General features: G+C 38.5%; 1 protein-coding gene across 1 annotated transcript; it reads left to right on the forward strand.

Annotated features, from left to right (window-relative positions):
* On the forward strand, positions 1-24,196 carry LOC117435395 (hypoxanthine-guanine phosphoribosyltransferase-like). Its single transcript, XM_034058509.3, has 9 exons — positions 1-233; positions 1,200-1,306; positions 6,487-6,670; positions 18,308-18,373; positions 21,206-21,223; positions 22,557-22,639; positions 22,758-22,804; positions 23,314-23,390; positions 23,721-24,196. The coding sequence occupies exons 1-9, from the start codon at positions 183-185 to the stop codon at positions 23,766-23,768; spliced, it is 681 nt and encodes a 226-aa protein (XP_033914400.3). The 5' UTR covers positions 1-182; the 3' UTR covers positions 23,769-24,196.
* Positions 24,197-25,178: the final 982 nt, after the last annotated feature.

Genomic DNA, 25,178 nt, shown 5'->3' on the forward strand with positions numbered 1-25,178 from the left:
TCTTGATTCAATTATGACCAGCGGCAGATCATGTGGGAGGAGGTAAGGCCGTGTGTGGGAGGAGGCAAGGCCTGTGGATGTGCTGCTCACTCATTTCTTCAAACTACCACTAACACCACGACTTTACATCCTTAACTCAGGAAGATACACGCAGATTTAACCTGTCGAGAATAAACAAAACCATGGCACAGAGCAATGCAATCACAACCCAGGATAAAGATGGAGGCGTTGTGGTAAAGTATTTTTTATTTAATTAACCAAAACAATTGTGCAAGCTTACATGATGCACTTAATTTATTTTAGCTATATAGAAAAGCATCAGTGAGAAAGCAGGCAGGGGTTATATTTAAGAAACACAAAGCCGCTTTAAACACAAATTATACTGCTGGACAACTTGTTGCGTTTTGGGGTAGCATAAACATCAGATATCTTGCTCTGAGTTGAAAGAAAGTAGAAGTCTTGGAACAGCGTCCCGACTGTCCTCAACTAATGAGTTACACGTGGTTTTATTGATAGCAGCTGACTTCTAGCAAGAAGACCACACTTCATTTCCCACTAATGATGCGTGAAGATAAAATGATAGCAACTTTTAGTTGTTATAATTTAATTTTAAAGCCATGCCTTATCATACTATCAGGTTGTAAACACATCTTCTGATCGTGTTGCTTATAACCACGTGACCCACTCCCACAACGGGACCCCCCCCCCCCCCATATATATTATAAAGCAGGGCTATTGTATTTACAAACACTTATAAGCAGCAGCGCTACATCCAGTTTAATACTACTGTATAGAAGAAAATACAATTGAAGAAAATAACTGACTAGATAACTTGATGTCTGCAAAAACCTTCGGCCTTGAAATATTAATTTATGAAAGGTAGAACGAAGACAAATACAGTATCTGTGCTCTGTAGCAATCCTATGAGTTCTGGAAGACCTTGTAAAACGGATCCCTCAACTTTACAGGGAAATAAAAAAGGAGTAAGTTGCACAGGCCACCTTTAATATTGTACTGAACTAACCATTAATGTTTAGAAATTGCATTAGCCATTATTTAGTAGATTTAAAAAAATAATAATAATGTTAATACGAATATCAACAAATTCAAAATGATATAGGTGTACTCCATATAATATACCCGCACAGCACACATGACATTAGATATTAATTTCTTTTTTTTTTTCATTTGTTTTTTAGATTAAAGACTCGTGGCCGGGCTACAGTTTGGATCTGTTCACGTATCCAGCACATTATTATGAAGACTTGAAATCTGTATACATACCTCATGGAGTCATCATGGATAGGTAATGGCTTTTATTTATTAATTTTTTGATTTATGTATTTTAAATGATTTTGTTTTCCCACAGAGTCATACAACTGTTCTCAGCCTAAAATGCTTTTGAAATGTGTGGTTTTCAAGGGTTAATCACAAGGAAGGCACATACAACAAGGCAGAACAGGGCAGCCATTCAGTGAAGGACCTCAGAGGATGTCATGTCCATGAGCCTGAAGGTTGAGTGGTTTCCGGACTTCATCTGCACCCTGACACTCAATAACTGCCTTGTTTAGCCATCCCAGTTACGTAATGCAACTTTTTAGTTTTCTTTTTACATTCAAATTGAGTGGTTGTAATGTCCCTTTTATATTTCGCCATCTGCTTCTTGTAATTTTTGCTGAAATATTCATTTTTCTGATGTTGTATACTACATCCTAACGCAATCCAAGCAGAAGAAACAACATTTTAATGATTCAGGGGCCCATTTCATAAAGGTCCTGCGATTGCGATGAGGTTGCGACTACACAGAGGTCGTCACAGCATTCATTTCATAAAGCACTTTGCAAGTGCTGTCGCTTGCGATCACTGTTGTGCGATCTGCGCTCAAAAAATCGGTAACTCTGTAATCCACTTTAAACGCCAGTGACCGATTAGCAGACTTGTAGTTAAGTCCTCAATCAAGTCCGATTGTCGAGTGTGGAGTCTGAGTCATCAGGGTCAGAGTCCTGGCCTTCGAGTCTCGTCCGAGTCCTTGAAACAAACTCAAATCAGTTTTCATTCAACTAGTGGTAGTAGAGGGGGAACAGTTTACCTAACAGACGTTGTATCCCTCAGGAAAAATGCACAAATAATAAAAAATACAAAAAAAAAAAGGATTTCGATTTATTTTTTCTGGCTAGATTATTCCGTTTGCATGCCTTTTTCAACTTGTCTATCACTATCTTTCTTTTGGAGTTGGAATTAGAATACTGTTTTATTGTACCTGAAGTTTATAGATAAGCTTCAAGTTCAAGTTTGTGGACATTGTTTTTCACTTTGATAGAAGCCGCTATCTGGACTAAGAGCCAGTGTAGTGTTAGAAAGTGGAAAAGGGTGGAGAAATATGATCAATTATATTAAAAACTACACAAGACTGGAAAATATGATACATTCAATTTAAAAATATGTAAAAGACCGAAAACAGCATAACGCACCAGATTTGAATGTCCGCTTCCCAGCTTTCATAGTGGAAGTTGTTTAGGCATGTGCAAGCAATCGCAGTTTGCAGAGTACCACTTTAACACATACTTGAAAATAACACTACACCAGTAAGAAATGAAAGTGACTTTCACCTCTGACTATAGCATCTACTTTACTTCAATTCAGGTAAAATCTGCCAATCTGATTTAGACATTGCTGAAACTGTATATATACTGTAGCGATCTCGGTTAACACAGGCAGGCGCATCACACAGGGTGAGGCAATCCACACACAGGCGGAGGGCGGGCGCAAACCCAGGACCTCACGCACTAAAGCATAGCACCAATACCGTTGTACAAGAGCCAGTTCCTTTGCAAGGAGCGTATATCGGGCTTATGTCTCTGTGTGTGATTGTCACCTACCAGCCCTGCTGCTGCCTTCCCCCCGTGCACGCTACACTCTCCCCTGCCAGTCTCAAGTCCGTCCCCTATTTGCTCACCAGGCTACAGTCCGACGAGTGTGTGCCGGGGTACCAGTGTCCACTTCTGACACCAATGTGGTGATCTCGGTTAATGCAGGCAGGCGCATCACACAGGGCGAGGCAATCCACACACAGGCGGAGGGCGGAAGCGGGTATTAACTCCTGTGTGAAAGGCTGTGCCGGCACTGAAGCACTATAATGGTCGTGGATTCAAGGAGGTGAATTCACAAATAGAAGGGACTGTGCATGATGCTGTCATTTATGGGCAAATCGCCTTTGCCATGAAAACAATCTGTTGACTAACAGGTTTGATAGTGTCTCCCAATATGTCTCCTAATATCTCCACTGGAAAAGTGATCGGCAAATATCACAGTTTGCCCAAATGAAACTGCTGTTTGTACTCCCAGGGTATCGAATGACAATATCAAAAGCAGACATTTTTGCATACGAGATGGCTTGAATATTAACGGCATTAAAACCTTTCCTGTATATACAGGTGCTCATTCACAGCAGGGGACAAAATTGGTATTTGAGCTCCATCTATGGCAAATTTCTTGATCTATTAAATCGCACAGATTACAAAATGCAAAAAAAAAAAATTTGAATTGTGATATTTTAATTATATATATATATGAGTCAGACACAGAGCAGTGGGTGTTGACACCCCGCACAGGTGCGCATCTTTAATTAACACACAAGTGCTGACACTAGGGTACCAGCAATGGTAGCCCTAGTGCCACATTTAAGAAAGAAAACAAAGCTAAAAAACAGTTTGCCACACAAGGCCAGCGCTAGCTTCATTAAAAGCTCCAGCAACCTACTACACTGCAAAACTCTCTCTATACTGGTAGGGATCAACATCCCCTAAACTAACCTTCTGCTGTTGCTCCCGAAGTCCCGGCCTCCCAGCGACTCCGGGTCATTGTGACGGTCCTGGCTGAGCAGAACCTTCACAGGCACCGTCTTGTAGTTGAAGGGTTCTGTAGTAGTTAATCTTGCGGAGTGAACGCTCTCCTCCTCGATGTCAACAAAGCGCCCCTCTGTGTAGCATAGTGGTGCAGTCGCCTCAAGCTGTGGCGCAGACACTTTTTGAGCTGCACACAGCCTCCCCGGGGATGACCCCAGCCAATCTGGGGGCTGTCCACCCCCCTGAATTTAAATTTCCAAGTTTGATTCCCATCTCAGAACATTGATAAGAATTATACAGTTTATTTAACTTATCAAAAAGCAGCAGTTTGTCATGGAAGCAGAGTGCTTTAGATTTTTTCCTAACGTCCCTGATACCAGCGGCAGGTGTTTTGTAAAGGCTTCTCCACCACAATGAAAGTATTCAGGTAGTAAAATCATATTTTCAGGGTGATATAAAACCCTGTGACCTTGCACTCTAGGCTATATAAAGAATAAAGATGTAGTCATTAATTTCTTTTTTTACGGAAGTTCAATTACCAGTTGTCCATTAATAAATAACCCTTTTACTGCTGCATTGCTTTATTGCATTCTGTGATTCTTTCAATACATTTCCATTATAAGTGGTGTCCATCAGAAATGAACCTTTTCACTTGCCACATTGTTTTTAACTTATCAATGACACACTTCTTTTTCAATTTCAGTTCATTTTATTTCTGTAACACAGGATCAAAGTGCTTTACATGTAGGTTAAAACAGAAAGAAGAATGCAATAGCAAGGATAGTAAAAATGATATATTATTTTTATTATTATTATTTATTTCTTAGCAGACGCCCTTATCCAGGGCAACTTACAATCGTAAGCAAAAACATTTCAAGCGTTACAATACAAGTAATACAATAAGAGCAAGAAATACAATAACTTTTGTTCAAGCAAAGTACAAGTTTGACAAACCACAATTCAATAATACAGCAGGTAATAGTGATAGTTACATCAGGATGTGATTAAATACAAAGTACTACAGGTTAAAAACTTGGCAGATTACAGTATTCTGAAGTACAGGATTAAATGCAGTAAAATAGGGGGCTGATAAGAGCAAAATAAAGCACATTTACATGAAGGGTGATAGTGTCCCAGGATACAAACAGAGGAGTTCTATAGGTGCTCTTTGAAGAGGTGGGTCTTAAGGAGGCGCCGGAATGTGGTCAGGGACTGGGCAGTCCTGACATCTGTAGGAAGGTCATTCCACCACTGCGGAGCAAGGGTGGAGAAGGAGCGGGCTTTGGAGGCAGGGGAGCGTAGCGGTGGTAGAGCTAGTCTTCTAGTGCAGGCGGAGCGGAGAGGTCGAGTGGGGGTGTAGGGAGAGATGAGGGTCTGGAGGTAGCTGGGTGCAGACTGGTCAAGGCATCTGTAGGCTAGTACAAGAGTCTTGAACTGGATGCGAGCGGTGATCGGGAGCCAGTGGAGCGAGCGGAGTAGTGGAGTAGCGTGGGCGAAGCGAGGCAGAGAGAACACCAGGCGGGCAGCAGAGTTCTGGATGAGCTGGAGCGGACGGGTGGCGGACGCAGGGAGGCCAGCCAGGAGGGAGTTGCAGTAGTCTAGGCGGGAGAGACATATACAGTGCTACCCCATTATAACGTGGTTGTCGGGGTCCGTAATTAGGAGGCTGCGTTATTTGTGTTTCGCCTTATAATGAATATTGGCATTTTTGTTCCCGAAAATGCCATATTTACAAAGGCCATATTAATATTGTAGCGTACTGTGGAAAATGAAGGAAGGAGACACACACAATTTGCAGGTACTCGAATCCACGGTTTATTGGGACGATTATGCCTGGCCCCTGTCAGCCTGGGCCACACCAAAAACAACAAACAGTCTTGCACATTCACACAGCAGCTTGCCTGACTCAGCTGTCAGCTCTGTCTGTATTGATGTGGGCTTTCATGTCCCCGCCTACCCAGACATCAATCAATCCCGGCTGATGCAAGCTTACCACTTCCCAGCTTACACACACACACACACACACACACACACAGGGTCTGTAGACCAGTCGTGTAACAGTATAAATCCTGGGTCATTACAATATATACAGTATAATAGAAACTGCTATTCCACCTGTTTAAAGTTTACACCACTCTTATTTAAATTGTATATTTTTTATAATAAATGTTGTAAACTGTAAATAAATAACACAGAATCCAAGGAAGTTTATACACACTTGTATTGTTTTGTACTTGTTTTGTAACATTAACAGACAGTTTGTTTTTACTTTTAGAAAAAAAAAATACAGTGCAAGCACGGGAGCTTTACAAGTACTGTATGTCCCAGTTTCAACTTAAATGCGTTTAAATACAGTAATGTAAAACAACAATAAAACCCAATGTTTAACGTGGTAGCACTGTAGTAGTAATAATAATATCAATAAATAGGAAGAATAAAACAATCTAAAGAAAACAGGAAATGAATAAGAAAATTACATAAATAAAATAGATCAAAACTATTTGCACATTTCCATATTACTTCTTGTTTGCAAACTACCGGGATGCTTTGTTTTTGGTCACAGAAACCTCCATTTCTTGTTCTAAATATTTTCTGTTCTGAATGTACTGTTATATTGTTGTTCTGGTTTTCTTCTTCAAAGGACTGAACGGCTGGCCAGGAACATCATGGATGACATTGGGGATCACCATATCGTGGTCCTGTGTGTGCTGAAGGGAGGGTACACGTTCTGCGTGGACCTCGTGGAGTACATTAAAGTCCTGAGCCGGAACTCCAGCAGATCCATTCCCATGAGAGTGGATTTCATCAGGCTAAAGAGCTATTGTGTAAGTACAAAATTGCATCCCCTGTGGCCACCAATCGACTCTCTTCATGTCAAGTTTCATTTGCTGTTTCTTGAGGAATGCTGTTACAGAAGTTGTGGTTGCAGTTGTGTTTCTTATGTTTACTCATGCACTGTATCAGAGATTCTGGCTTGTGACATCCCTCACCCCCTTGAGATGGAGTTTGACATGAATGTATGGATCTGCTTGTGGTGTAACTGATCAAAAAATTACACCAGATAAAAAAAAAAAAAAAAAAAAAAAAGTTGCATACTAGGCGATCATCTCTAAAATCACCCCACTTCAGAAATTCACACACAAAGGTTGTAGAGAAATGAAATATTTCATATGTGCATAGGGAGATGTGCATGAGGAGATGTGCATGGGGAGATGTGCTTTAGATTTTAAAATCAGGGATTTAGGTTTTTACTTTAACCTTTTCATTGTCTTTGACAAGCGGTCTCTCCACTTTGATCTCATGGAAAGCTGTAGTTTTGTAAGAGGTCGCAACACATCAGGTTAAACTGAGCAGGTTCAAAATACAAATGCACAGGAGCAAGGGCTAATCTCATTATTCAGGGACTTAAAAAAAAAAAAAAAAAACATTGACAGTAAGTAACTTTTTATAAATGCAAAAAACATTGTAAGATTAAAGTTTTATTACACAAACTTAGTCTCTGTAAAATAGGAACATACTTCCTCCTGTACCAGTTACTGTTCCTTTTAAATAATTCTGACTTAAAAAAAAATGTCTGTGTACTGTGATTTCTGGAGCAAATTGGCAGAGGTTGTAATATAGCATGGTGCTGTGTTGATCAGGTACATTAATATATGGTAATAAGAAAAGTACGTAAGTGTGTGATTTTATATATATATATATATATATATAGATAGATAGATAGATAGATACCTTGCCTTTGCAAAGCCCCACCTCTGTAGCTATGTCATTGGTGTCAATGATGTGAACTTGTTATTGCAGCTCTCTCTGGACTCCTGGGATCCAATCTCATCTGGACATTCCTTCCTTCTTGCTTAATTTATAAAGTCTTGTTAAGAAGTTATATTTTCTAATTACCATATTATTACCATATTATTTTTTTGCAAAGCTACAGTTTAACACAAATGATTGTGCAGTTCCTGGTTTCTCACGCTGCTTCCATCAGAATACAGGACCGGTTTTCAAGCCACTAACAGGTTTCAGCTGTTTGAATTGAAACTTTCTGCTTCAATTCAAACAGCTGAATACAATTCAAATATTGACATTGCTAATTTGCTACTAGTATGCTCTTTAAACACACGAAAACATTACAGCGCTGTTGCTGCTATGTAACTGAAGTGTGCGTGTAGTCTAATACCAGTTTCTGAGGCTGACTGGCACTTTTGGAGTCGGCTAGTCAACTCAAAAGAGATTTAAAATGATGTTGGTTACTGACGACCCCCTCCCCTCCCTTCCCATTGCCTTTTTCTATATTTGCTAGGCATTTAGCTCAAGGGTTTTTTAAACAATAGGCAAATAATTTGTTTCCTATACACAGCAGTGTACTTGTCCTTTCAGGAAGGAAATACAGTGCAAGCCACACATTCTGATTTTCATACAGACCCATGAAGCTGTCATTTCTGTTTATTTAATGTTTTATTAATGTTATTTTTTTATTTATTGAAAACCTTTTTGCAGTTGTTTCTCATTTTCAGGTTTGAGGTTTCCTGTTAGCAAACAGCATTAGTTGTGACAATATACATTTGAATTCATTAGGAAACACAAAACAGGTTAAAACAAACTATAAATATAGCGTACCTATCCGGCTTGTCACATTGCACGCTTGGGGGCTATTACACATGTAAGGGATTCTTGTCTCACAGATTTATTTGTTCGACTTTAAAGCAGAGCTTTAGTTAAAACCTTTGGTTGCTTTATATGCTTGAGAATAAGATTACATTTATTGAAACAAATGTGTACAGTATATTAGAATGAAAACAGATTATTGTAGTGTGAGATTTTAGAGGATAGCATTATATTTCAATAATTCAAATAAGTATGGGCCAGCTGTTCACAGTGCGGTGCCAGCCAGCTACTGTTAAGATGAACTTGTCTGAATGGGGAAATATAGTAGCCTGTGCCACAGACAGTACACACCTGCTGCTGTTTTTATTGGATAAAGCCAGCATTTGTTTTCAGTACCCATTGTCTATCTTGCATGTCAAATTCAAGTCTCTGTCACATTGGTCCTGTCTTCTTTGAAAAGGCTCTAAGGGAATGCATGTTTAGTGTCATGGAGCATCGCAGCACATCCTTGTTTTGAGTAGCAAACTCTCTCTCACGTTATGTGCTTCATATTGTACAGAATGCTCAACTCATTTGCATCAGCTGGACTTCTTAATAACGGATTGCATAACAACTTGGAAAAATAATCTTTCACAAGGCAATGAAAAATCCCTCCCTTAGAAATGCGGAGATCCAGTGTTGCTCAGTGCAGATGGAACTTGGCTTCCCCTCACAGCTCTGCTTGGGCACTGCAGTCTTGACCTGACCACCCCTTGTCATTCAGTGCTGTCTCTCTTTGAATTTGAGTGGTATTCCTGAACTCTACAGAGGTTTTATGATGTGGACTGAAGACCACTGCAGGTGACCTGTTCTGGATTCAAACCCAGGTCTTCACAGGTAATGAAGAATGGAGTTTCTGCTATTGCTAGGATAACAAGTGATTTTTTTATTTTTATTTTTATTGCCCATCCTTCCATATTTATCGCCATACATTTCTTACACAAGGGACAGCTTTAGTCAGTACTTGAAAGGTAGACTCCTAGAAATCAAGGAGGACATTGCACTGTTGAAAGTCTTTTTACATAAGATGTTAAAGTATGGAATGCTTTGCTCAACTCCACTATAGATCAACATACTGGACTGCTGGACCTGTCGAATCTAATTTATAGGATACGTTGCTTCCCTGTCCCAATGAATGAGGGTGGAACATATTAGGCAAAAATATTATGCATCCTAGCAGATCAATCCTGTGCAAACATCTTTAAATAAATACAGGGGTTGGACAAAAGAAATGCCCTATACATAAAAAAGCAATGCTGGAGTATTCTTTCCCAGCCCCTATACAGAAGTAAGCTAACCCTGGAGTATTGAGTTCTGTTGTATAGCTATGTATATTGTTTGTATACCTTTTGTTTTATGAACCCTGAAACATGTTTATTGTTAGTGGCTTCACATTGGTGAGCACCCATGTAAAAAATGATTGAGCACATAACTCATGCCACAGCTGTCGTAGTGATTGATCCCGCTTGATTGCTGTGCTGGGGGATTCATATACAGGAGCAGTCGCTATAAATAGAAAGTTATTCATTGTTGTGACTCCCCTGTAAATGCTGTGTTGAGTAAGGCCCAGTCAGCCACTCGTTGTCAAAGTTCATCACTGTCTGCTTCAGTAGTCCTGGATTGTTATACTGTCACTGTGCCCTATTTTGAGGACCCTATTTACTTATTTCACTAATGAGTCATTTGTTTTTTTTAAGTTTGGCATGCATACAAGTTTTCTTGATAGTTGTTAAAGAAACTAGAACTAGATTTAATTTGGAGTGCCCAATCATTTTGCCCCTTGTTTTTCTCCCCAGTTTAGAATGGCCTATTATGTTCCCTCGCTGCAGCAACTCCCCACACAGCTCAGAGGACCTGGAGGTCAGTTTGAATCCTCTGACCACTGTAAACCCCTCTTTACACCCAGGCGCTCAAAAGCAGATGCCTGTGAGCTACCAGCACCTGGAGGTCAAAGGACAGCCCTGCAGTCTGCTTGAGCTCACTGGGGGCCTGGTCAGTAAGGCTGCTGTAGCGTGATGGAGTCACTTGGTCCCTAACAATTTAAGCCTCTCAAACCCACGGGAACAGAGCAGAGCCAGTGATGCTCCCTGTGAAAATCCCCAGCAGACAATAGCAACTTTACACAGCCAAGATGTGAAACTGCGCTCCCCTAACTGTATGACTCGCCTCGCACACCATGCGGTCATGCCTTTACCTGGTGAGCCACAAGGGTGCCCAGTTTCCTGAATATTTTAAAAGAGCACCAGGAAAATAATATAAAACAGAATCGTTATATGTTTTGGTGGAGTTCATGTTTAGGGCTCTTTATTTTATATAACAGAATCATTATATGTTTTGGTGGAGTTCATGTTTAGGGCTCTTTATTTTATATAACAGAATCGTTATATGTTTTGGTGGAGTTCATGTTTAGGGCTCTTTATTTTATATAACAGAATCATTATATGTTTTGGTGGAGTTCATGTTTAGGGCTCTTTATTTTATATAACAGAATAGTTGTATGTTTTGATGGCGTTTATGTTTAGGTCTCTTTATTTTTTACTTTAACGATCTCAGGAGTGGCAGATTTTTAAAATGGCCTCAACTTAGACCTCTTTATTGACCTGAGACTGCAGTAATACCCAGTTATTATCAGCAGAGGGCTGCAGGGTTGCAGCTCAGCAGCGCTGGTAGGCTCAAGCCTCTTTATAAGAGGTGAAGGCTATTTCTTATGTATTGTTTGGTACAGATAAGCATTTGTAATTGTTGTAGGCTTGTAGGTGTTTTGTTATAAACTCTTGTTTGTTTATTTTAAAATTGGTCAAGTGTATTTTTTGGGAAACACAAAACAGGTTAAAACAAATTATAAATATACCATACATATCCGGATAGTCACATTACACACCTGGGGGCTGTTATACTTAAAAGGGCCAAAGGAAAAATAAAATAATCTCTTCTGTCTGGTTTCACTACCATAATGTAAATTGTGCCAGACTATTAAAAAAATCCTGCTGCCAATGTTCTTTAATATAGGGTTAAATGGTAGCATTACTTACATCTGTATTTAACTTAACTGTTTAGATCATTTAGATCAAACCCCCTAATTTTCATCAATTTATCAAATGTAAATAAATGCTTACTAACTTGAAATTCAAATAGAAAGTTTAAATAAGAACAAGTCATTAAAGTTTTATAAAAAAAATATATATATTAATTTATTATTTACAGCATAAATAGCAAATAGTAAATGCACCTGCAAGTAGATTTTTTTATTATTATTATTTCTTTTTGCCTGTAATTGAAAATGGACTGAGCATGTGGTATAACATATGGCAGTATCAAATATAACAAGTATTAGTGGAAGTTTAATTGGATCACCAAGCAAATGTTGAAATGTGAGTCCTGTTAGTTTTAGCCATTGATTCAAGATGTTGTTACATTTAAGAATTGCATGTTTATTCTTTTGTCAAAGAGTTGTTCAGGTTATTATAAGTTATGTTCCATTGAAAACAACAGCTGTTCAGAACACTTCTTATTTCAAAGAGATTCATCTTGCAAAACATTTATATTCAATAACATTCCAGACCAACGATCGTTTGTGTTTAAAATGATAATAAAGCATGTCATGTTTAAGTGTTGAGATTTAGTTTTGTTAGAAGTCGTGATTTATAATATGGTTGTGTGTGTGCTAGGACGACCCCTCTGTGATCAAACCCACTCGAATACACTTTACACTGCCTCACACAGGTTGTGTTACAAGCAGAATGAGCGAGAGGACCCTCTATAACCACAAGAGGATGTCCTACATCATGTGTAAACATATGAAAAAAGAACAAATAGTACATTCTATATTCCGATTTGGAATAAAATAGAACATTTAAAAAACAAAAAATGTATATTAAGTAGTTGTACTGTATCAGTTACCAAATGAAGCAATACTGTATAGCGTTACAGGGTGTGTGTTGTTATGGGATAGTGACAGGTGCTAGTAACCTTTATTACAAATGTTCCCCTATTCTTCCGGTGTACTAAAGTATTGTGCGACGCAAGTCGTTGCCTTGCCCAGAGTACAGTACCCAGACCTTATGGTCTATGAAAATCACAAACAGTATCTGTATCATCTTTAACAGTGTATTTCTTGCTTTAGAAGTGTAATAGTCCTGTACACACTGCCTAAGACTGCATGGAATGTGCCCCAGAGCAGTGAGTCTTGGCTTTTTCTTTTCGGAGATCCACTTTTGTATTTTTCTACTGAAGCTGTGACCCACCCAGTAAAAACAAAGCCATGAAGAAATGAAAAAAAAAAAAAAGTAATACAGCGTGCAGTTTGGGGCTTCATTTTTTTATGCTAAGGCCTCTTTGTGGAGAAAACAATGGTGCCAAGTAGAATCTTTTGCAACTTGCAAGCTGAACAACCCCTGACTTTCTGCCCCTCTCACCGGCAGCACCATCGGTAGCAATTCTCACACAGTTCTTCTATTCCAATGAAAAAAAAAAAAACATTATGTTGATGTTGAGACAGGGAAAAATGCTTGAACAGTAATATTCATTATTTTGGGAAACTGGGCTTTGCGACCCACTTGGAAGCAGTCTGTGACCCACTGGCTGGTAAATCCTTGTGATAGTCTGAAGTGTAGAAAAGCACTGTTTTTTTCAGTTTACCCTGCTTTTAAAATTGATCTTTTTGTTTCTCTAACTGAGCCCTTTTTGCTTTTGGTTTGATTTGGCCATTGCATCAAGTGAAGAACGCATGAATCAAGCAAAGTACAAGGTTGTCCTGGAAGAAAACTTGCTTCCTTCTGCTCTGACAATGTTCCCCAACTCTGAGGATTGGTTTTTCCAGCAGGACAATGCTCCATGCCACACAGCCAGGTCAATCAAGGTGTGGATGGAGGACCACCAGATCAAGACCCTGTCATGGCCAGCCCAATCTCCAGACCTGAACCCCATTGAAAACCTCTGGAATGTGATCAAGAGGAAGGTGGATGGTCACAAGCCATCAAACAAAGCCGAGCTGCTTGAATTTTTGCGCCAGGAGTGGCATAAAGTCACCCAACATCAATGTGAAAGACTGGTGGAGAGCATGCCAAGACGCATGAAAGCTATGATTGAAAATCAGGGTTATTCCACCAAATATTGATTTCTGAACTCTTCCTAAGTTAAAACATTAGTATTGTGTTGTTTAAAAATGAATATGAACTTATTTTCTTTGCATTATTCGAGGTCTGACAACACTGCATCTTTTTTGTTATTTTGACCAGTTGTCATTTTCTGCAAATAAATGCTCTAAATGACAATATTTTTATTTGGAATTTGGGAGAAATGTTGTCAGTAGTTTATAGAATAAAACAAAAATGTTCATTTTACCCAAACACATACCTATAAATAGTAAAACCAGAGAAACTGATAATTTTGCAGTGATCTCTTAATTTTTTCCAGAGCTGTATATGTCCCTCTTAGCACCATATTATGTTACCTTTTCAGTGTGTTGTCAATGGGCCAGTTTAACTTCATATACAAATGTGTGTTAACAAAATATTGGACAAAGACTGTAGGGGTTTATCATAAGCCTTTGAATAAAACCACTAAGCATACAGCGGCCAGTCCAGTTATTTTCAATTAAATTTAGGCTATAATGAACATGTTAAATATAATAGCCTAGGGGCTTCCGAGTGGCGCATCCGGTAAAGGTGCTCTGCGTGGAGTGAAGGATGCGCCCTATAGCCTGTACATCGCTGGTTCGAGTCCAGGCTATTCCACTGCAGACCATGGACGGGAGTTCCCAGGGGGCGGCACACAATTGGCCGAGCACCGATATAACGTACACACTGATATGAACCGAATAAAATCGTATTAAATCCTTTTAAAATTATTTTGGTATGTACGCTGATAGTGCATACTTCCTGTTATTACGCACGCAACGCGATGGCACGCAGTGGTCTGTGCTGTGCATATTGTGTACTCGTAGGCCTACTTCTTGCTATTTGAACTTGACCTTGCTCTCTATTACTATAATTTATGTAGTATTATCATAGCCAGCGGTAAAGAATCATCAATTTCACTTAGGGACAAACTGTACATTATTGTTGAAATCTTAAAGGGATGAAAGCAGTCAGAATGATGTTGTCAAAGAGCTCAAGTTTAAAAAGCAGCAGTCACTGAGGCCGTCGTCTACGTTAGAACAAAAAAAATCGACAACCGAGTTCAAACCAGATTTACCTGAACCCTAGCCCAACAATGTTAGAGCGTCCAGATTGCCGTAATGAAACCGGGTTAGTTTAACCCAGCTGTTGTTGGGGGGGGGGGGGGGGGACACTTTGCTGGGTGACTGTATCCCAGAAACCACTGTAAATTATACATGTTCTTCTTTAAATGTCTAAGAGATACAAATGGCAAAATCATAGACGAAGAAAAAAAAATAGCAAATATATTAAATTATTACTTTTCACAGTTTTTTACAAAGGAGGATACGGACAACATGCCCCTCATGTCGACCTGTTCCTATCCAGTTTTAAATAACTTTAGCATAACAGAGGCAGAAGTGTTAAAGGGACTAGGAGCTCTTAAAATAAACAAATCCCCTGGGCCGGATGAGATCCTCCCAATAGTACTCAGTGAAATGAAAGAAGTTATTTACAAACCGCTAACCAAGATTATGCAACAGTCTCTTGACACAGGGGTTGTACCGACAGACAGAAAAATTTCAAACATAATACCGATCCACAAAAAGGGAGACAAAACCGAATCAGGTAAGTACAGACCAATTAACCTGACTTCTATTATATGTAAACTTATGGAAACTATAATAAGATCCAAAATGGAAAATTACCTATATGGTAACAGTATCCTGGGAGACAGTCATCATGGTTTTAGGAAAGGGAGATCATGTCTAACTAACCTGCTTGATTTTTTTGAGGATGCAACATCGACAATGGATAATTGCAAAGCATACGACATGGTTTATTTAGATTTCCAGAAAGCTTTTGACAAAGTCCTGCATAAAATATTAATTCTCAAACTGAACGCAGTAGGGATTCAAGGAAATGCATGCACATGGATTAGGGAGTGGTTAACATGTAGAAAACAGAAAGTACTGATTAGAGGAGAAACCTCAAAATGGAGCGAGGTAACCAGTGGTGTACCACGGGGATCAGTATTAGGTCCTCTGCTAGTCCTAATCTACATTAATGATTTAGATTCTGGTATAGTAAGCACACTTGTTAAATTTGCAGACGGCACAAAAATAGGAGGAGTGGCAAAGGTCATTCAAAATGATCTCGACAGCATTCCAAACTGGGCAGACACATGGCAAATGACATTTAATAGAGAAAAGTGTAAGGTACTGCACGCAGGCAATAAAAATGTGCATTATAAATATAATATGAGAGATACTGAAATTGAAGAAGGAATCTATGAAAAAGACCTAGGAGTTTATGTTGACTCAGAAATGTCTTCATCTAGACAATGTGGGGAAGCTATAAAAAAAAGGACAATATGATGCTTGGCTATATTGTGAAAAGTGTTGAATTTAAATGAAGGGAAGTAATGTTAAAACTTTACAATGCATTAGTGAGACCTTACCTAGAATATTGTGTTCAGTTCTGGTCACCTTGTTACAAAAATGATATTGCTGCTCTAGAAAGAGTGCAAAGAAGAGTGACCAGAATTCACGGGTTTAAAAGGCATGTCGAATGCATACAGGCTAAAAGAATTGAATCTATTCAGTCTTGAACAAAGACGACTACGCAGTGATCTGATTCAAGCATTCAGGGGACTTTTTTGACCTGAAGAAAGAAACAAGGACCAGGGGTCACAAATAGAGATTAGATAAAGGGGCATTCAGAACAGAAAATAGGAGGCACTTTTTTACACAGAGAATTGTGAGGGTCTGGAACCAAAACCAACTCTCCAGTAATGTTGTTGAAGCTGACACCCTTGGATCCTTCAAGAAGCTGCTTGATGAGATTCTGGGATCAATAAGCTACTAACAACCAAATGAGCAAGATGGACCGAATGGCCTCCTCTCCTTTGTAAACTTTCTTATGTTCTTACACTCATTACAATATTTGTTGCAGTTTCACAAATGCTCAATTTGTATCCCAAAGATTGTCCTGCTTCCAGTAGCGGTGACAGTCTTTTAAAAGAATAATACCTGCAAAAACTCAAAACTTGTTAGCTGGGCTCCCATCTCTACATTCTCATTCCCATCATCAGTGGGCAAACACATATTAACTGAATCTAGGTCCATCAAAGAACCGCATACCCTTGCAACCCAGGCCTTCCATGCAAAAGGATCTAATGACTTATAGCACAAAAGGGACGTGCCAGAACCGTCTGTGACACAAACTATGTCTGTCACTTGTCTATTCTTGTCTGCAGGTCGGCTGTGCACTCCTGCAGCACAGCGCCCCCTAAGTCCATGATGGGGCATTGGCTGAGATCTGGTTCAGAGGACGGAGTGACACCTACTGAGCGACAATCACTAATGTGGCACAAACCCCACCCTCCCCCATGCCCTCCAGCCCTCCAGCCAAGTGCTAACCAGACTTAACATAGCCCCACTTTCTGGGATCTTTCTTGAGTTTAAGGGTGTAGTAGAAAGCAACTATAGCATTCTTAAGATAAGAGAACCATTTTCAGTGAGTATTATACTTAATATTGAAGTGGTGGTATTCAACCTGTCACAGGCTCCATGGTGGTCTGACAGCAGTTTGCCGTTGCACTTCAGTTTGTTTGGTAGTGCTATGTGCCAAAAAAAGAACGTTTGTTTTATTTATTTCCAGACATCATTCAACAGTTACTGGAAATCAGAAGGCAGGATTTTATGTCATGAACAGCTGAAAAAGGAGAAAACAGAAAAAAACATATGTATTGTACAGATTGACTTAAAAAAATACATCCATACGTATTTTTAAACCATGAGCAAAGTTAATGGAACTGTAAACATGAACTTACACATTCAATAAACTGACAATCATAAAATAAAGAATTAATGTATAAATGGAGTCGTGTTGCTTTTAATGCGTTATTAAACAAAGACAACTCGTACTGTTATCTCCCTGTGACACAGACTATACCTGTCTCTTTTGGCTATTGTTGTCTGCAGGTCAGCTGTACACTCTTTTTTGTGGTTGTAAATAGCTGAAGCCTCTGAAATGCTGAGTAACCCTGTTTTCAGTGTGTTATGCTTTGGGTGAACAGATAAGCAGAGATGACTTTTGGCTCTGAAATGTAAAGTCATTACCACAGCAAGTGGTAATAAGCTTTAGCTTGGGGCTGAATGAGTTAATATGCAACGACTGGCAAATGTTTTTAACAAATTCCACTATAAGACTGTTTAAGATATTAACAGATTTGTTAGGGTTCTCTAGACTTTTTAGGCTTTGCTTTTGGTGGCAGTTGCTTTGTATTGCTATTTTCTAAACAGACTTTACTTAGAACATTTCTGTTATAACAGACCTTGAACTGCATGTCCATTATGGGCTAATTGATCAATGTCCTCCAAAGGTTCTTCGATATATGATACATGATGTTGCTACTGACAGGGCTTATCTGTGGTGACATTTGAGTAGACAGATTGCTATGTACAAATATGAATAAATAACTTTCAAGGAAAAGCATGCATAGGTTTTGCTTGTTTTGATGTTAGCTTTCTAAAATACAGCTTTCCTGTGTAAAGCTGTAAACAAAGTAAAGGTCTACAGAGAGTCAAGGTATTCTGTGATTTTTTTTTTTTTCTTTTTTAAATTAGGGCTGCATAAAGAAGACTCCCTCCACTGTTTATTTAACCTGTGAAGACACCAGCATTGATTTGCATGTATTTTCTTTTGCTTCTGTTATAGAATGATCATTCAACAGATGATATGCAGATAATAGGAGGTGGGGATCTTTCCATTCTGACAGGCAAGGTATGTACACTTGTGTTAGTGTTTAATTTTGAACTTCACACAGCTGGTTTCACACAGTAGCACTATCTACTACTCTTGGCTAACCTTAAATAAATTAAGGCACAGCAGTCCAGGATTAGTGCTAATCAGGGTCTGTGAAACCAGCCCAAGACAGTGGTTAACCCAACAATCCTCTGTCCGAATGTCAATGTTACAGTGAATTGAAGCTAACAAAACAACGTCATAAATCCTTCTTGTTATGTACTTTCATTCATCTGGAGAAGTCTCCAGAGGAAAGAAACGCAGGTTATATTTTCATAGCTGTTGTTAATGCAAACTGCAGCACTGTTATGGTCAGATATTAAAAGAAACCTTAAGATACACATAAAACAAATGTGAATGAAAAGCTTTTGGAATCGCCCATCAGATTATGTCCTTTCAGAGCACTTCTTCCAGGTATTGGTAAAGGCATTTCCAAAGGCTGTGCTACAAGTTGAGGTTTGCACTTTTAAAGGTACAGGTGCAGATAACTGTGCAAAGAACTCAGCATAACTTCCCATGTATCATGGCAGAATAACTATTAAAAAAAAAAAATGCTGTGATATAAAGAAACGCACTCATGCCTGGCTGTTTATTATAATTTGCAAGCATGCATTGAAGTCCCTTGAAACCCAACGCTATGAAGTGCTCTACAGTGACGAATTAGAAACACTGCCAAACTGTAGCAGATTGTGAAAAGATATGCAGATCCAGACAAGTCAGTCTTCAGAGTGCAGTTTAGTTCAGTAACAGAAGCAGTCATGAGAATGTGTCAGGAGGTGAAGAACAAAAGAGATGAGCAGCCAAGCATATAACTGGCTGGGTGGCCAAAGGTTGGTGAAGGGTTCAGTGGTCTTTGATTAGCTGATCTAATAGTATGAGATGACAAAAGCAAAGGAAAACAAGCAGTACAGTGGACTGCCTTAATTGAATCAAATACAGAAAGTAACAGCTGCATTTTTAAATATGAAGTAGTTGTTCTCAAGAAATAATAATTATTTTACTTCCAATTGAGATACAGTGCTCTCTCTTTACAGCACTTTAATCGGGAGCCATTGTTAATCAACAGTGCTGTTTGTGTTCTGCCCTGATGAAGTGCTAGTGAAATGGCATTAAGGGACAGGTGGAAGCCATGACCCCATACTGTAGAACCAGTTCTGTAGTATAAAGAGATGTTTCTGACAGCTTTGTTTTCCTGTACAATTCAAGTGTTTTCTGAAGACGTGCAGAGAACCTTGTGACTAGCGCATGGAAGACTAACTTAATCAGAGTCCGGAACATGCTTGGATCCTCTGGAGTGAAATATTAATAGTATCTGAAGCTATAAAAGTTAGGCTTGACTCCCCCCTGCAGATTATCACAGAGCTCTGATTCAAACATCAGTTCTGACTCATCCTAAATCTTTGAAGTGATCGGTAGTGGGTTTAGTGCTAGGTCAAGATTGGGCATTGCAGTAATTTTGGTTAGGTTTGGTGGGTCTGTCCAGATATACTCTGAGCCAAGAAAACTGCAGACACTGAAGGTTTTGGTAATGACATGAAAGACAAATACATTGTACCAAAAAATAACAAAATAATTTCAGTAATAAGAGACAAATAAAATAGGGTTATTATAACATTTTAATGTTGTGAACTTTAACCTTTTTTCTGATTTATATAAAACCTGTATATAAAAGCTTCAGGTCATAACTTGGGTTTGTACAGTATTGGATCAAATAATTTACATAGTAGTTAATCAGTTCCTGGTCCAGAGTGAGGGCTTTTAATGAATAACAAGGTCAGTTGTCAGACAGGAATGTTTAATGCAGAGGGTAAAGTTAACAACAGCACAGACTTCCTGGAGACAGGGATAAAGTGCAAGTATATCAGTCCTCCATGCACATGAGCCGCTGAGCCATTTATTATGTTGTAATAAAACTTGGTTAAGACAATATTTAAGTTATTGAGAGCATCTTCATCTGGGGATATCAGGAGGTTTGTCTGCAATGTATGCATGCACCAGTAATGTAAACTGTAATTTGATTGGCTGGCTGACACAATGTAGTCAAATTCTCCCGACTGGCAGTTCTGTTTGACAAAAGAAAAGGACGATCTGATTGAAAAGCATGCATCATTTCTGCAACTTTTTGTGTGGGTGGTATAAAGTATATTCTAGTTAATTTTACTAATGGTTGTTGCTTTACTAGAGAGTTCAACTCCCAGGTGTGTGGGTGGGATCACTAAATGGTTTGCTAAAGCTTAAATTGACAACACATCTGAACAAGTCGAAAGTAGTCAGTATGGAACTTCCAGTAGCTTAAAATAAATGAGTTGTAATAACATGTTGCAAATATAATTTATCCCTTTAGGTATTCTGCTGTATGCTTCATAACTTAACCATGTTTCAGGCCAACAATTCACTTGTAAATGAGTCATACCCATAGCTTACTTTTTCCTACAATGTTAGCAAATCTTGGCCTCAGAAATATAAGACACAGATTTTTGTAAATGTTTTGTAGATTGTTAGCTGGGAAGGCCTGCAATTTGTACCTGTTACTGTAGATACTGAATATGTGTCCGCTGTATTGTAAGAAGAATCTGAAAAAAAAACATGTTATAAATAGGCTATGTGCAGACAGCTGCTAGCAATCCATATTTATTGAGGCTGGAACTGGCACTGGAATGGGTTTGGAACCTCTGTATACTAATGACTAAAAAAGATTGTACACCACATTGACTTTTGTGAGTTAAATGAAATCTAAATGCTGCTATGTTTTGTATGTATGCCAAACTAAAACTAAAATTATATTCTCTTTTTATTTTACCTATATTGAAGAATGTGCTGATTGTCGAGGTAAGTTGTAAGATATTATTTCTTTATGTAGTAACAATTTTAGAGAATGTTTTGCACTCACAGAAAAAAAAAATGAATTCAGTACCTTCTCAATTCTGCGTCCTGGTGAATTTTTTCAATGGCAAGGTACAATTCAATATTTACTTACTTTTGCATGTTTCAATTAAATCAATTTACTCATCTTAACTCAGTGTGTAATTCAAAGTTATACATGGGACTACTTTTGTGGTCCCTTTATTGGCGTAAGGCTATTTAATTAAAAAAAAACGTTTTTTTTTGCCCTAAAAATTACTTACGCTTTTTTTTTTTTTCAATCCACTGTTTGACCTGGATTATAAATGCAGTAAGGCCCTTCAGGGTGTCCGTATGCGTTGAATATACAGACTTCTCAGGGGTTGGAGGCACTCAACTTCGTCTCGTGCAGCACAACGCGTCTGTATATTTGACGTATATGGACATCCTGAAGGGCCTTATTGCATATATATATATATTCCCAGTGGCTGCTTGTATCTCAGTGGATAAAATTGACCTATTCACCTTCTTGTCCAGAGCTGCTAATCCACGAGACCCCACAGTACTTTCCAGCTACTGTACCTGCTTACCCTGCCTGCCTGTTGTAGGCTTGCAAATTCGATTACATTACATTTATGCATTTGGCACTCTGCCTTTTTATCACAATATCATCTAAAATCCCCTATTATACAGAAGACAGCAGACTCAACTACTTAAAAGCAGTATATTGCTATTCAGCTCCTAAACTGTGAAGTGATTGACTCCCCAGCCATGGGTTTCATTGTGTTAGTATAATACAGATATTCCCAGGACAAGCCTGATATTGGTCTCCCAACAGGCTTTCTTTTATTCTGTTTTTTTGTATTTGGAGAGGCTCTACTGAAAGTTTAGTTTTACTCCTCTCTTATTGTATGCTGTGTACCTACCAGCCCTCCATTTGTGTTATATCAATGGGACAACAAATTACGACTCCCTAAAAAGCAAAACTAGAAGGTTAAAAGCAGACAAATGTTTGGGCAGAGGCCTTGCACACAATGAAATGTTTGTTAACCTGACAGTCTGTTTATCTGGACGTTGCTTTGGGAGAGGTTAGGTCATTTGACTTTTTTCATTATCTGTGTCATGTCAGCAGTGTTTCAGTCTATAGACACGGGTCGTAAAAACAGCATTTCTAAATATTGAATAAAATGAACCCACATTTTATATAATATGAGGTGGTTTCAGTAGCATGCATTTTTCTGATTTTAAATGGGACAGTATTGTACTGTCTAAGCCTGTTCTAATAAAGGTAACTCACAGCAGCTTTGTGTTTACCCTACAGGCTATCGTTGACACTGGCAAGACAATGAAAGTCCTTCTAAATCATGTTGAGAAATTCAAACCAAAAATGGTGAAGGTTGCAGGGTGAGTGTAAAGTCGACAGGTCCTGTAGATGTGCAATGTAGTTAAAGTGAAAAATACAGTATACCAGAGAATCTTTTTTAAAAATCCACAACAGTGTCATCCATCTTATTTTTTTCAGCTTGCTGGTGAAGAGAGTAACTAATGGTGGAGGATACAAACCAGATTGTATGTATTGCTTAAAAATAAATCTTAAAATATATTAGCTTTTTTTTTAACTGGATTAAAGTATAAAGGATAATTTGCTCAATGCCAGCTGGGAAACCCCAGTGTGGTGTCCTTCTGTTCTGCGTTGTTTTACCTGCGGCTCCTGGGTTATGAAGCTGAATAGGACACACAGAAATGATCTGCGGTGTATGGAAAATAAACCACATGGCCTTATTAAGGATTCTATTTATTCACCTCGTTTGCTAAGCGCTTGCACTCTTCACAGCTCCAGGCTGAGGTCTGTGGATGCCTCTTTCATTTGCATGAGAAAGCAGGCTTTTTCTTGGGTTTCATGTATTTTATTTTTTATTCATTACAGTATGTTAGGAATTTTGTGCCTTGGGAAATGACAGCCACGCCACATTTTTGGTGGTATCCTGCTGTGTTTTTGTTTAGCTTTACTAAGTTAATCAGACCGCTACACAAGACTCATGCATGTACGTTTCTTTATAATTCTTTGTGTCCCTCAGATGTTGGATTTGAAATTCCAAACCGCTATGTTGTGGGATACGCTTTGGACTACAATGAGTATTTCAGAGATCTCAATGTAAGTCAACAAAACATTTTTAAAAAGCCAAGTGCATGGTCTTTTACTTGATTTTTTTTATTTTTGATTATTACTGAAACAGAATCGTTGCTAATGTGCAAATAGTAGTATTAACCTGTAAAAATATCATACAGGAGTTATTATTCGAGAAATTATTATCATTGTAATGTCCCTGACTTTTTGTTCTGATTACTGGGATAATGCTTTCATTTCTTAAATCAGCCTCTCAATGTTTTCATATGGTTAATATTAGTAACACATTAGTGAGCTTTTGTCTAAATCGTATATACATCATGGCTAGTTCCAAACATTGTGTGTTTTGTTTTTCAGCACATATGTCTCATCAACGAGAATGCAAAAATAAAGTACCAGATTTGAAGATCACGCCTGTCCGCTTTTGAAGATGCTCACATGTACAGACACTTTGTACGAAGGCTGACTGCAGTGACAGAGATGTCAGTCAGCTTGTAACTGTGACATTGGTTCTTAGTCACTGCACCAGATACCATGTTGTAGTTTGAAATGCTTTAAAAGCTGTTCAGATCTCCACACAGATCTATCTTTCTGATTTCTGTTTCTAGCATGGAAATGACAAGCCTGTCCATTTGGATAACAAATTAGAAGCAAACGTTTTCTTGTGTCTTTGCTTTGCAAGTGAACTATACAATACTACATTGTTCAAAGTAGATTCTATCATCTAATTTGAATATCTTGAATTTTCATTTGGAGTCCAGTGGTGTAAGGCAAAAATGTTTTAACTGTTAGGTAAAAATAACATTGTACTAATAAAAATGTGTGTTTTCTAACACTGCTTAAGAATGTTATATTTAAAGTAAGAAAAGTTTTGCAAGTTAAATATTTATGGAAATATGCGTACCACTAAATTACCTCCATGTATTTTCATATTTCATTTTTTCTGGTACTACAAGTGTGTTTAAAGTGATTGTATCCAACTAAATAATTCCATGAATCTTACCTGTTATGCACTTTGTTATATAGGTCTCAAAAGTGCAGTTTTGAATACAACACAGGTTATAATAATGTATTTTTACTTTAAAATGTGATGGGTTAAAGAAATCTCTGCTTGCAAGCAATGGTTTCAGTTAGTGTTGCACTCGCTTGATCATTTCACCTGGAGGGTGAATTTACCCACACCCCTTTTAATAGCTTCTTTCCTTTTATTACCCAACCAAGTGCTTTCCCTGTTGACTGACATGCTTTCAGCCAGTAACATGCTTTGACCCAGAAGACACTCCTAAAGTAAAATGACCCAAGAAGTGCAAGTGTAACAAGTATCCTGTGAATAAGGCATAGAAAAGTGAGAACTTCCTGTAACCTAGTGTACTACCAGATATCAATTTTTAAAATGGAACTACATTGGCTATAACATGTGTTTCTTTCACAACTGCACATTTGAGGCTTGTTTTGCTAATGGAAGTGCAAAACGGGTACGATGTATGGAAGGATTTAATCTGCTACAATTTCTTTAAAGAAAGTTCTCTGCTTTACTTCGTTAGTCATTTCGCCCTATCGGTGTCAGTGGGGTCAAAGCATATTGGTGATTAGAGGCAGCAGCTGGTTGGTGATGGTGATGAAGGGGTGGGAACAATTCCAGTCTCCAAACAAAAGTGTCTTTAATCTGGTGTACTACCAGATATCATCATTTAAACAACTGCTTCTTTAAAAGCTGCAATCACTTTTAATAGACTGACATAGGTTACTATTGTTTATTTAAATAGCAAGCCTTTTAAAAGCTTTGAGCACTAACACACAAGAAAGAAGTCACAG

Source organism: Acipenser ruthenus, chromosome 3 (genome assembly GCF_902713425.1).
Source record: "Acipenser ruthenus chromosome 3, fAciRut3.2 maternal haplotype, whole genome shotgun sequence".
Lineage (NCBI taxonomy): Eukaryota > Metazoa > Chordata > Actinopteri > Acipenseriformes > Acipenseridae > Acipenser > Acipenser ruthenus.

What these genes read in the sequence shown, in the direction of transcription:
- LOC117435395 (XM_034058509.3), top strand. Translation starts at nt 183, where the DNA reads ATGGCACAGAGCAATGCAATCACAACCCAGGATAAAGATGGAGGCGTT. An exon ending in TCAGGCTAAAGAGCTATTGT is followed by an intron (nt 6,671 to 18,307) that starts GTAAGTACAAAA and finishes CTTCTGTTATAG; the next exon opens with AATGATCATTCAACAGATGA. An exon ending in AGTATTTCAGAGATCTCAAT is followed by an intron (nt 23,391 to 23,720) that starts GTAAGTCAACAA and finishes TTTGTTTTTCAG; the next exon opens with CACATATGTCTCATCAACGA.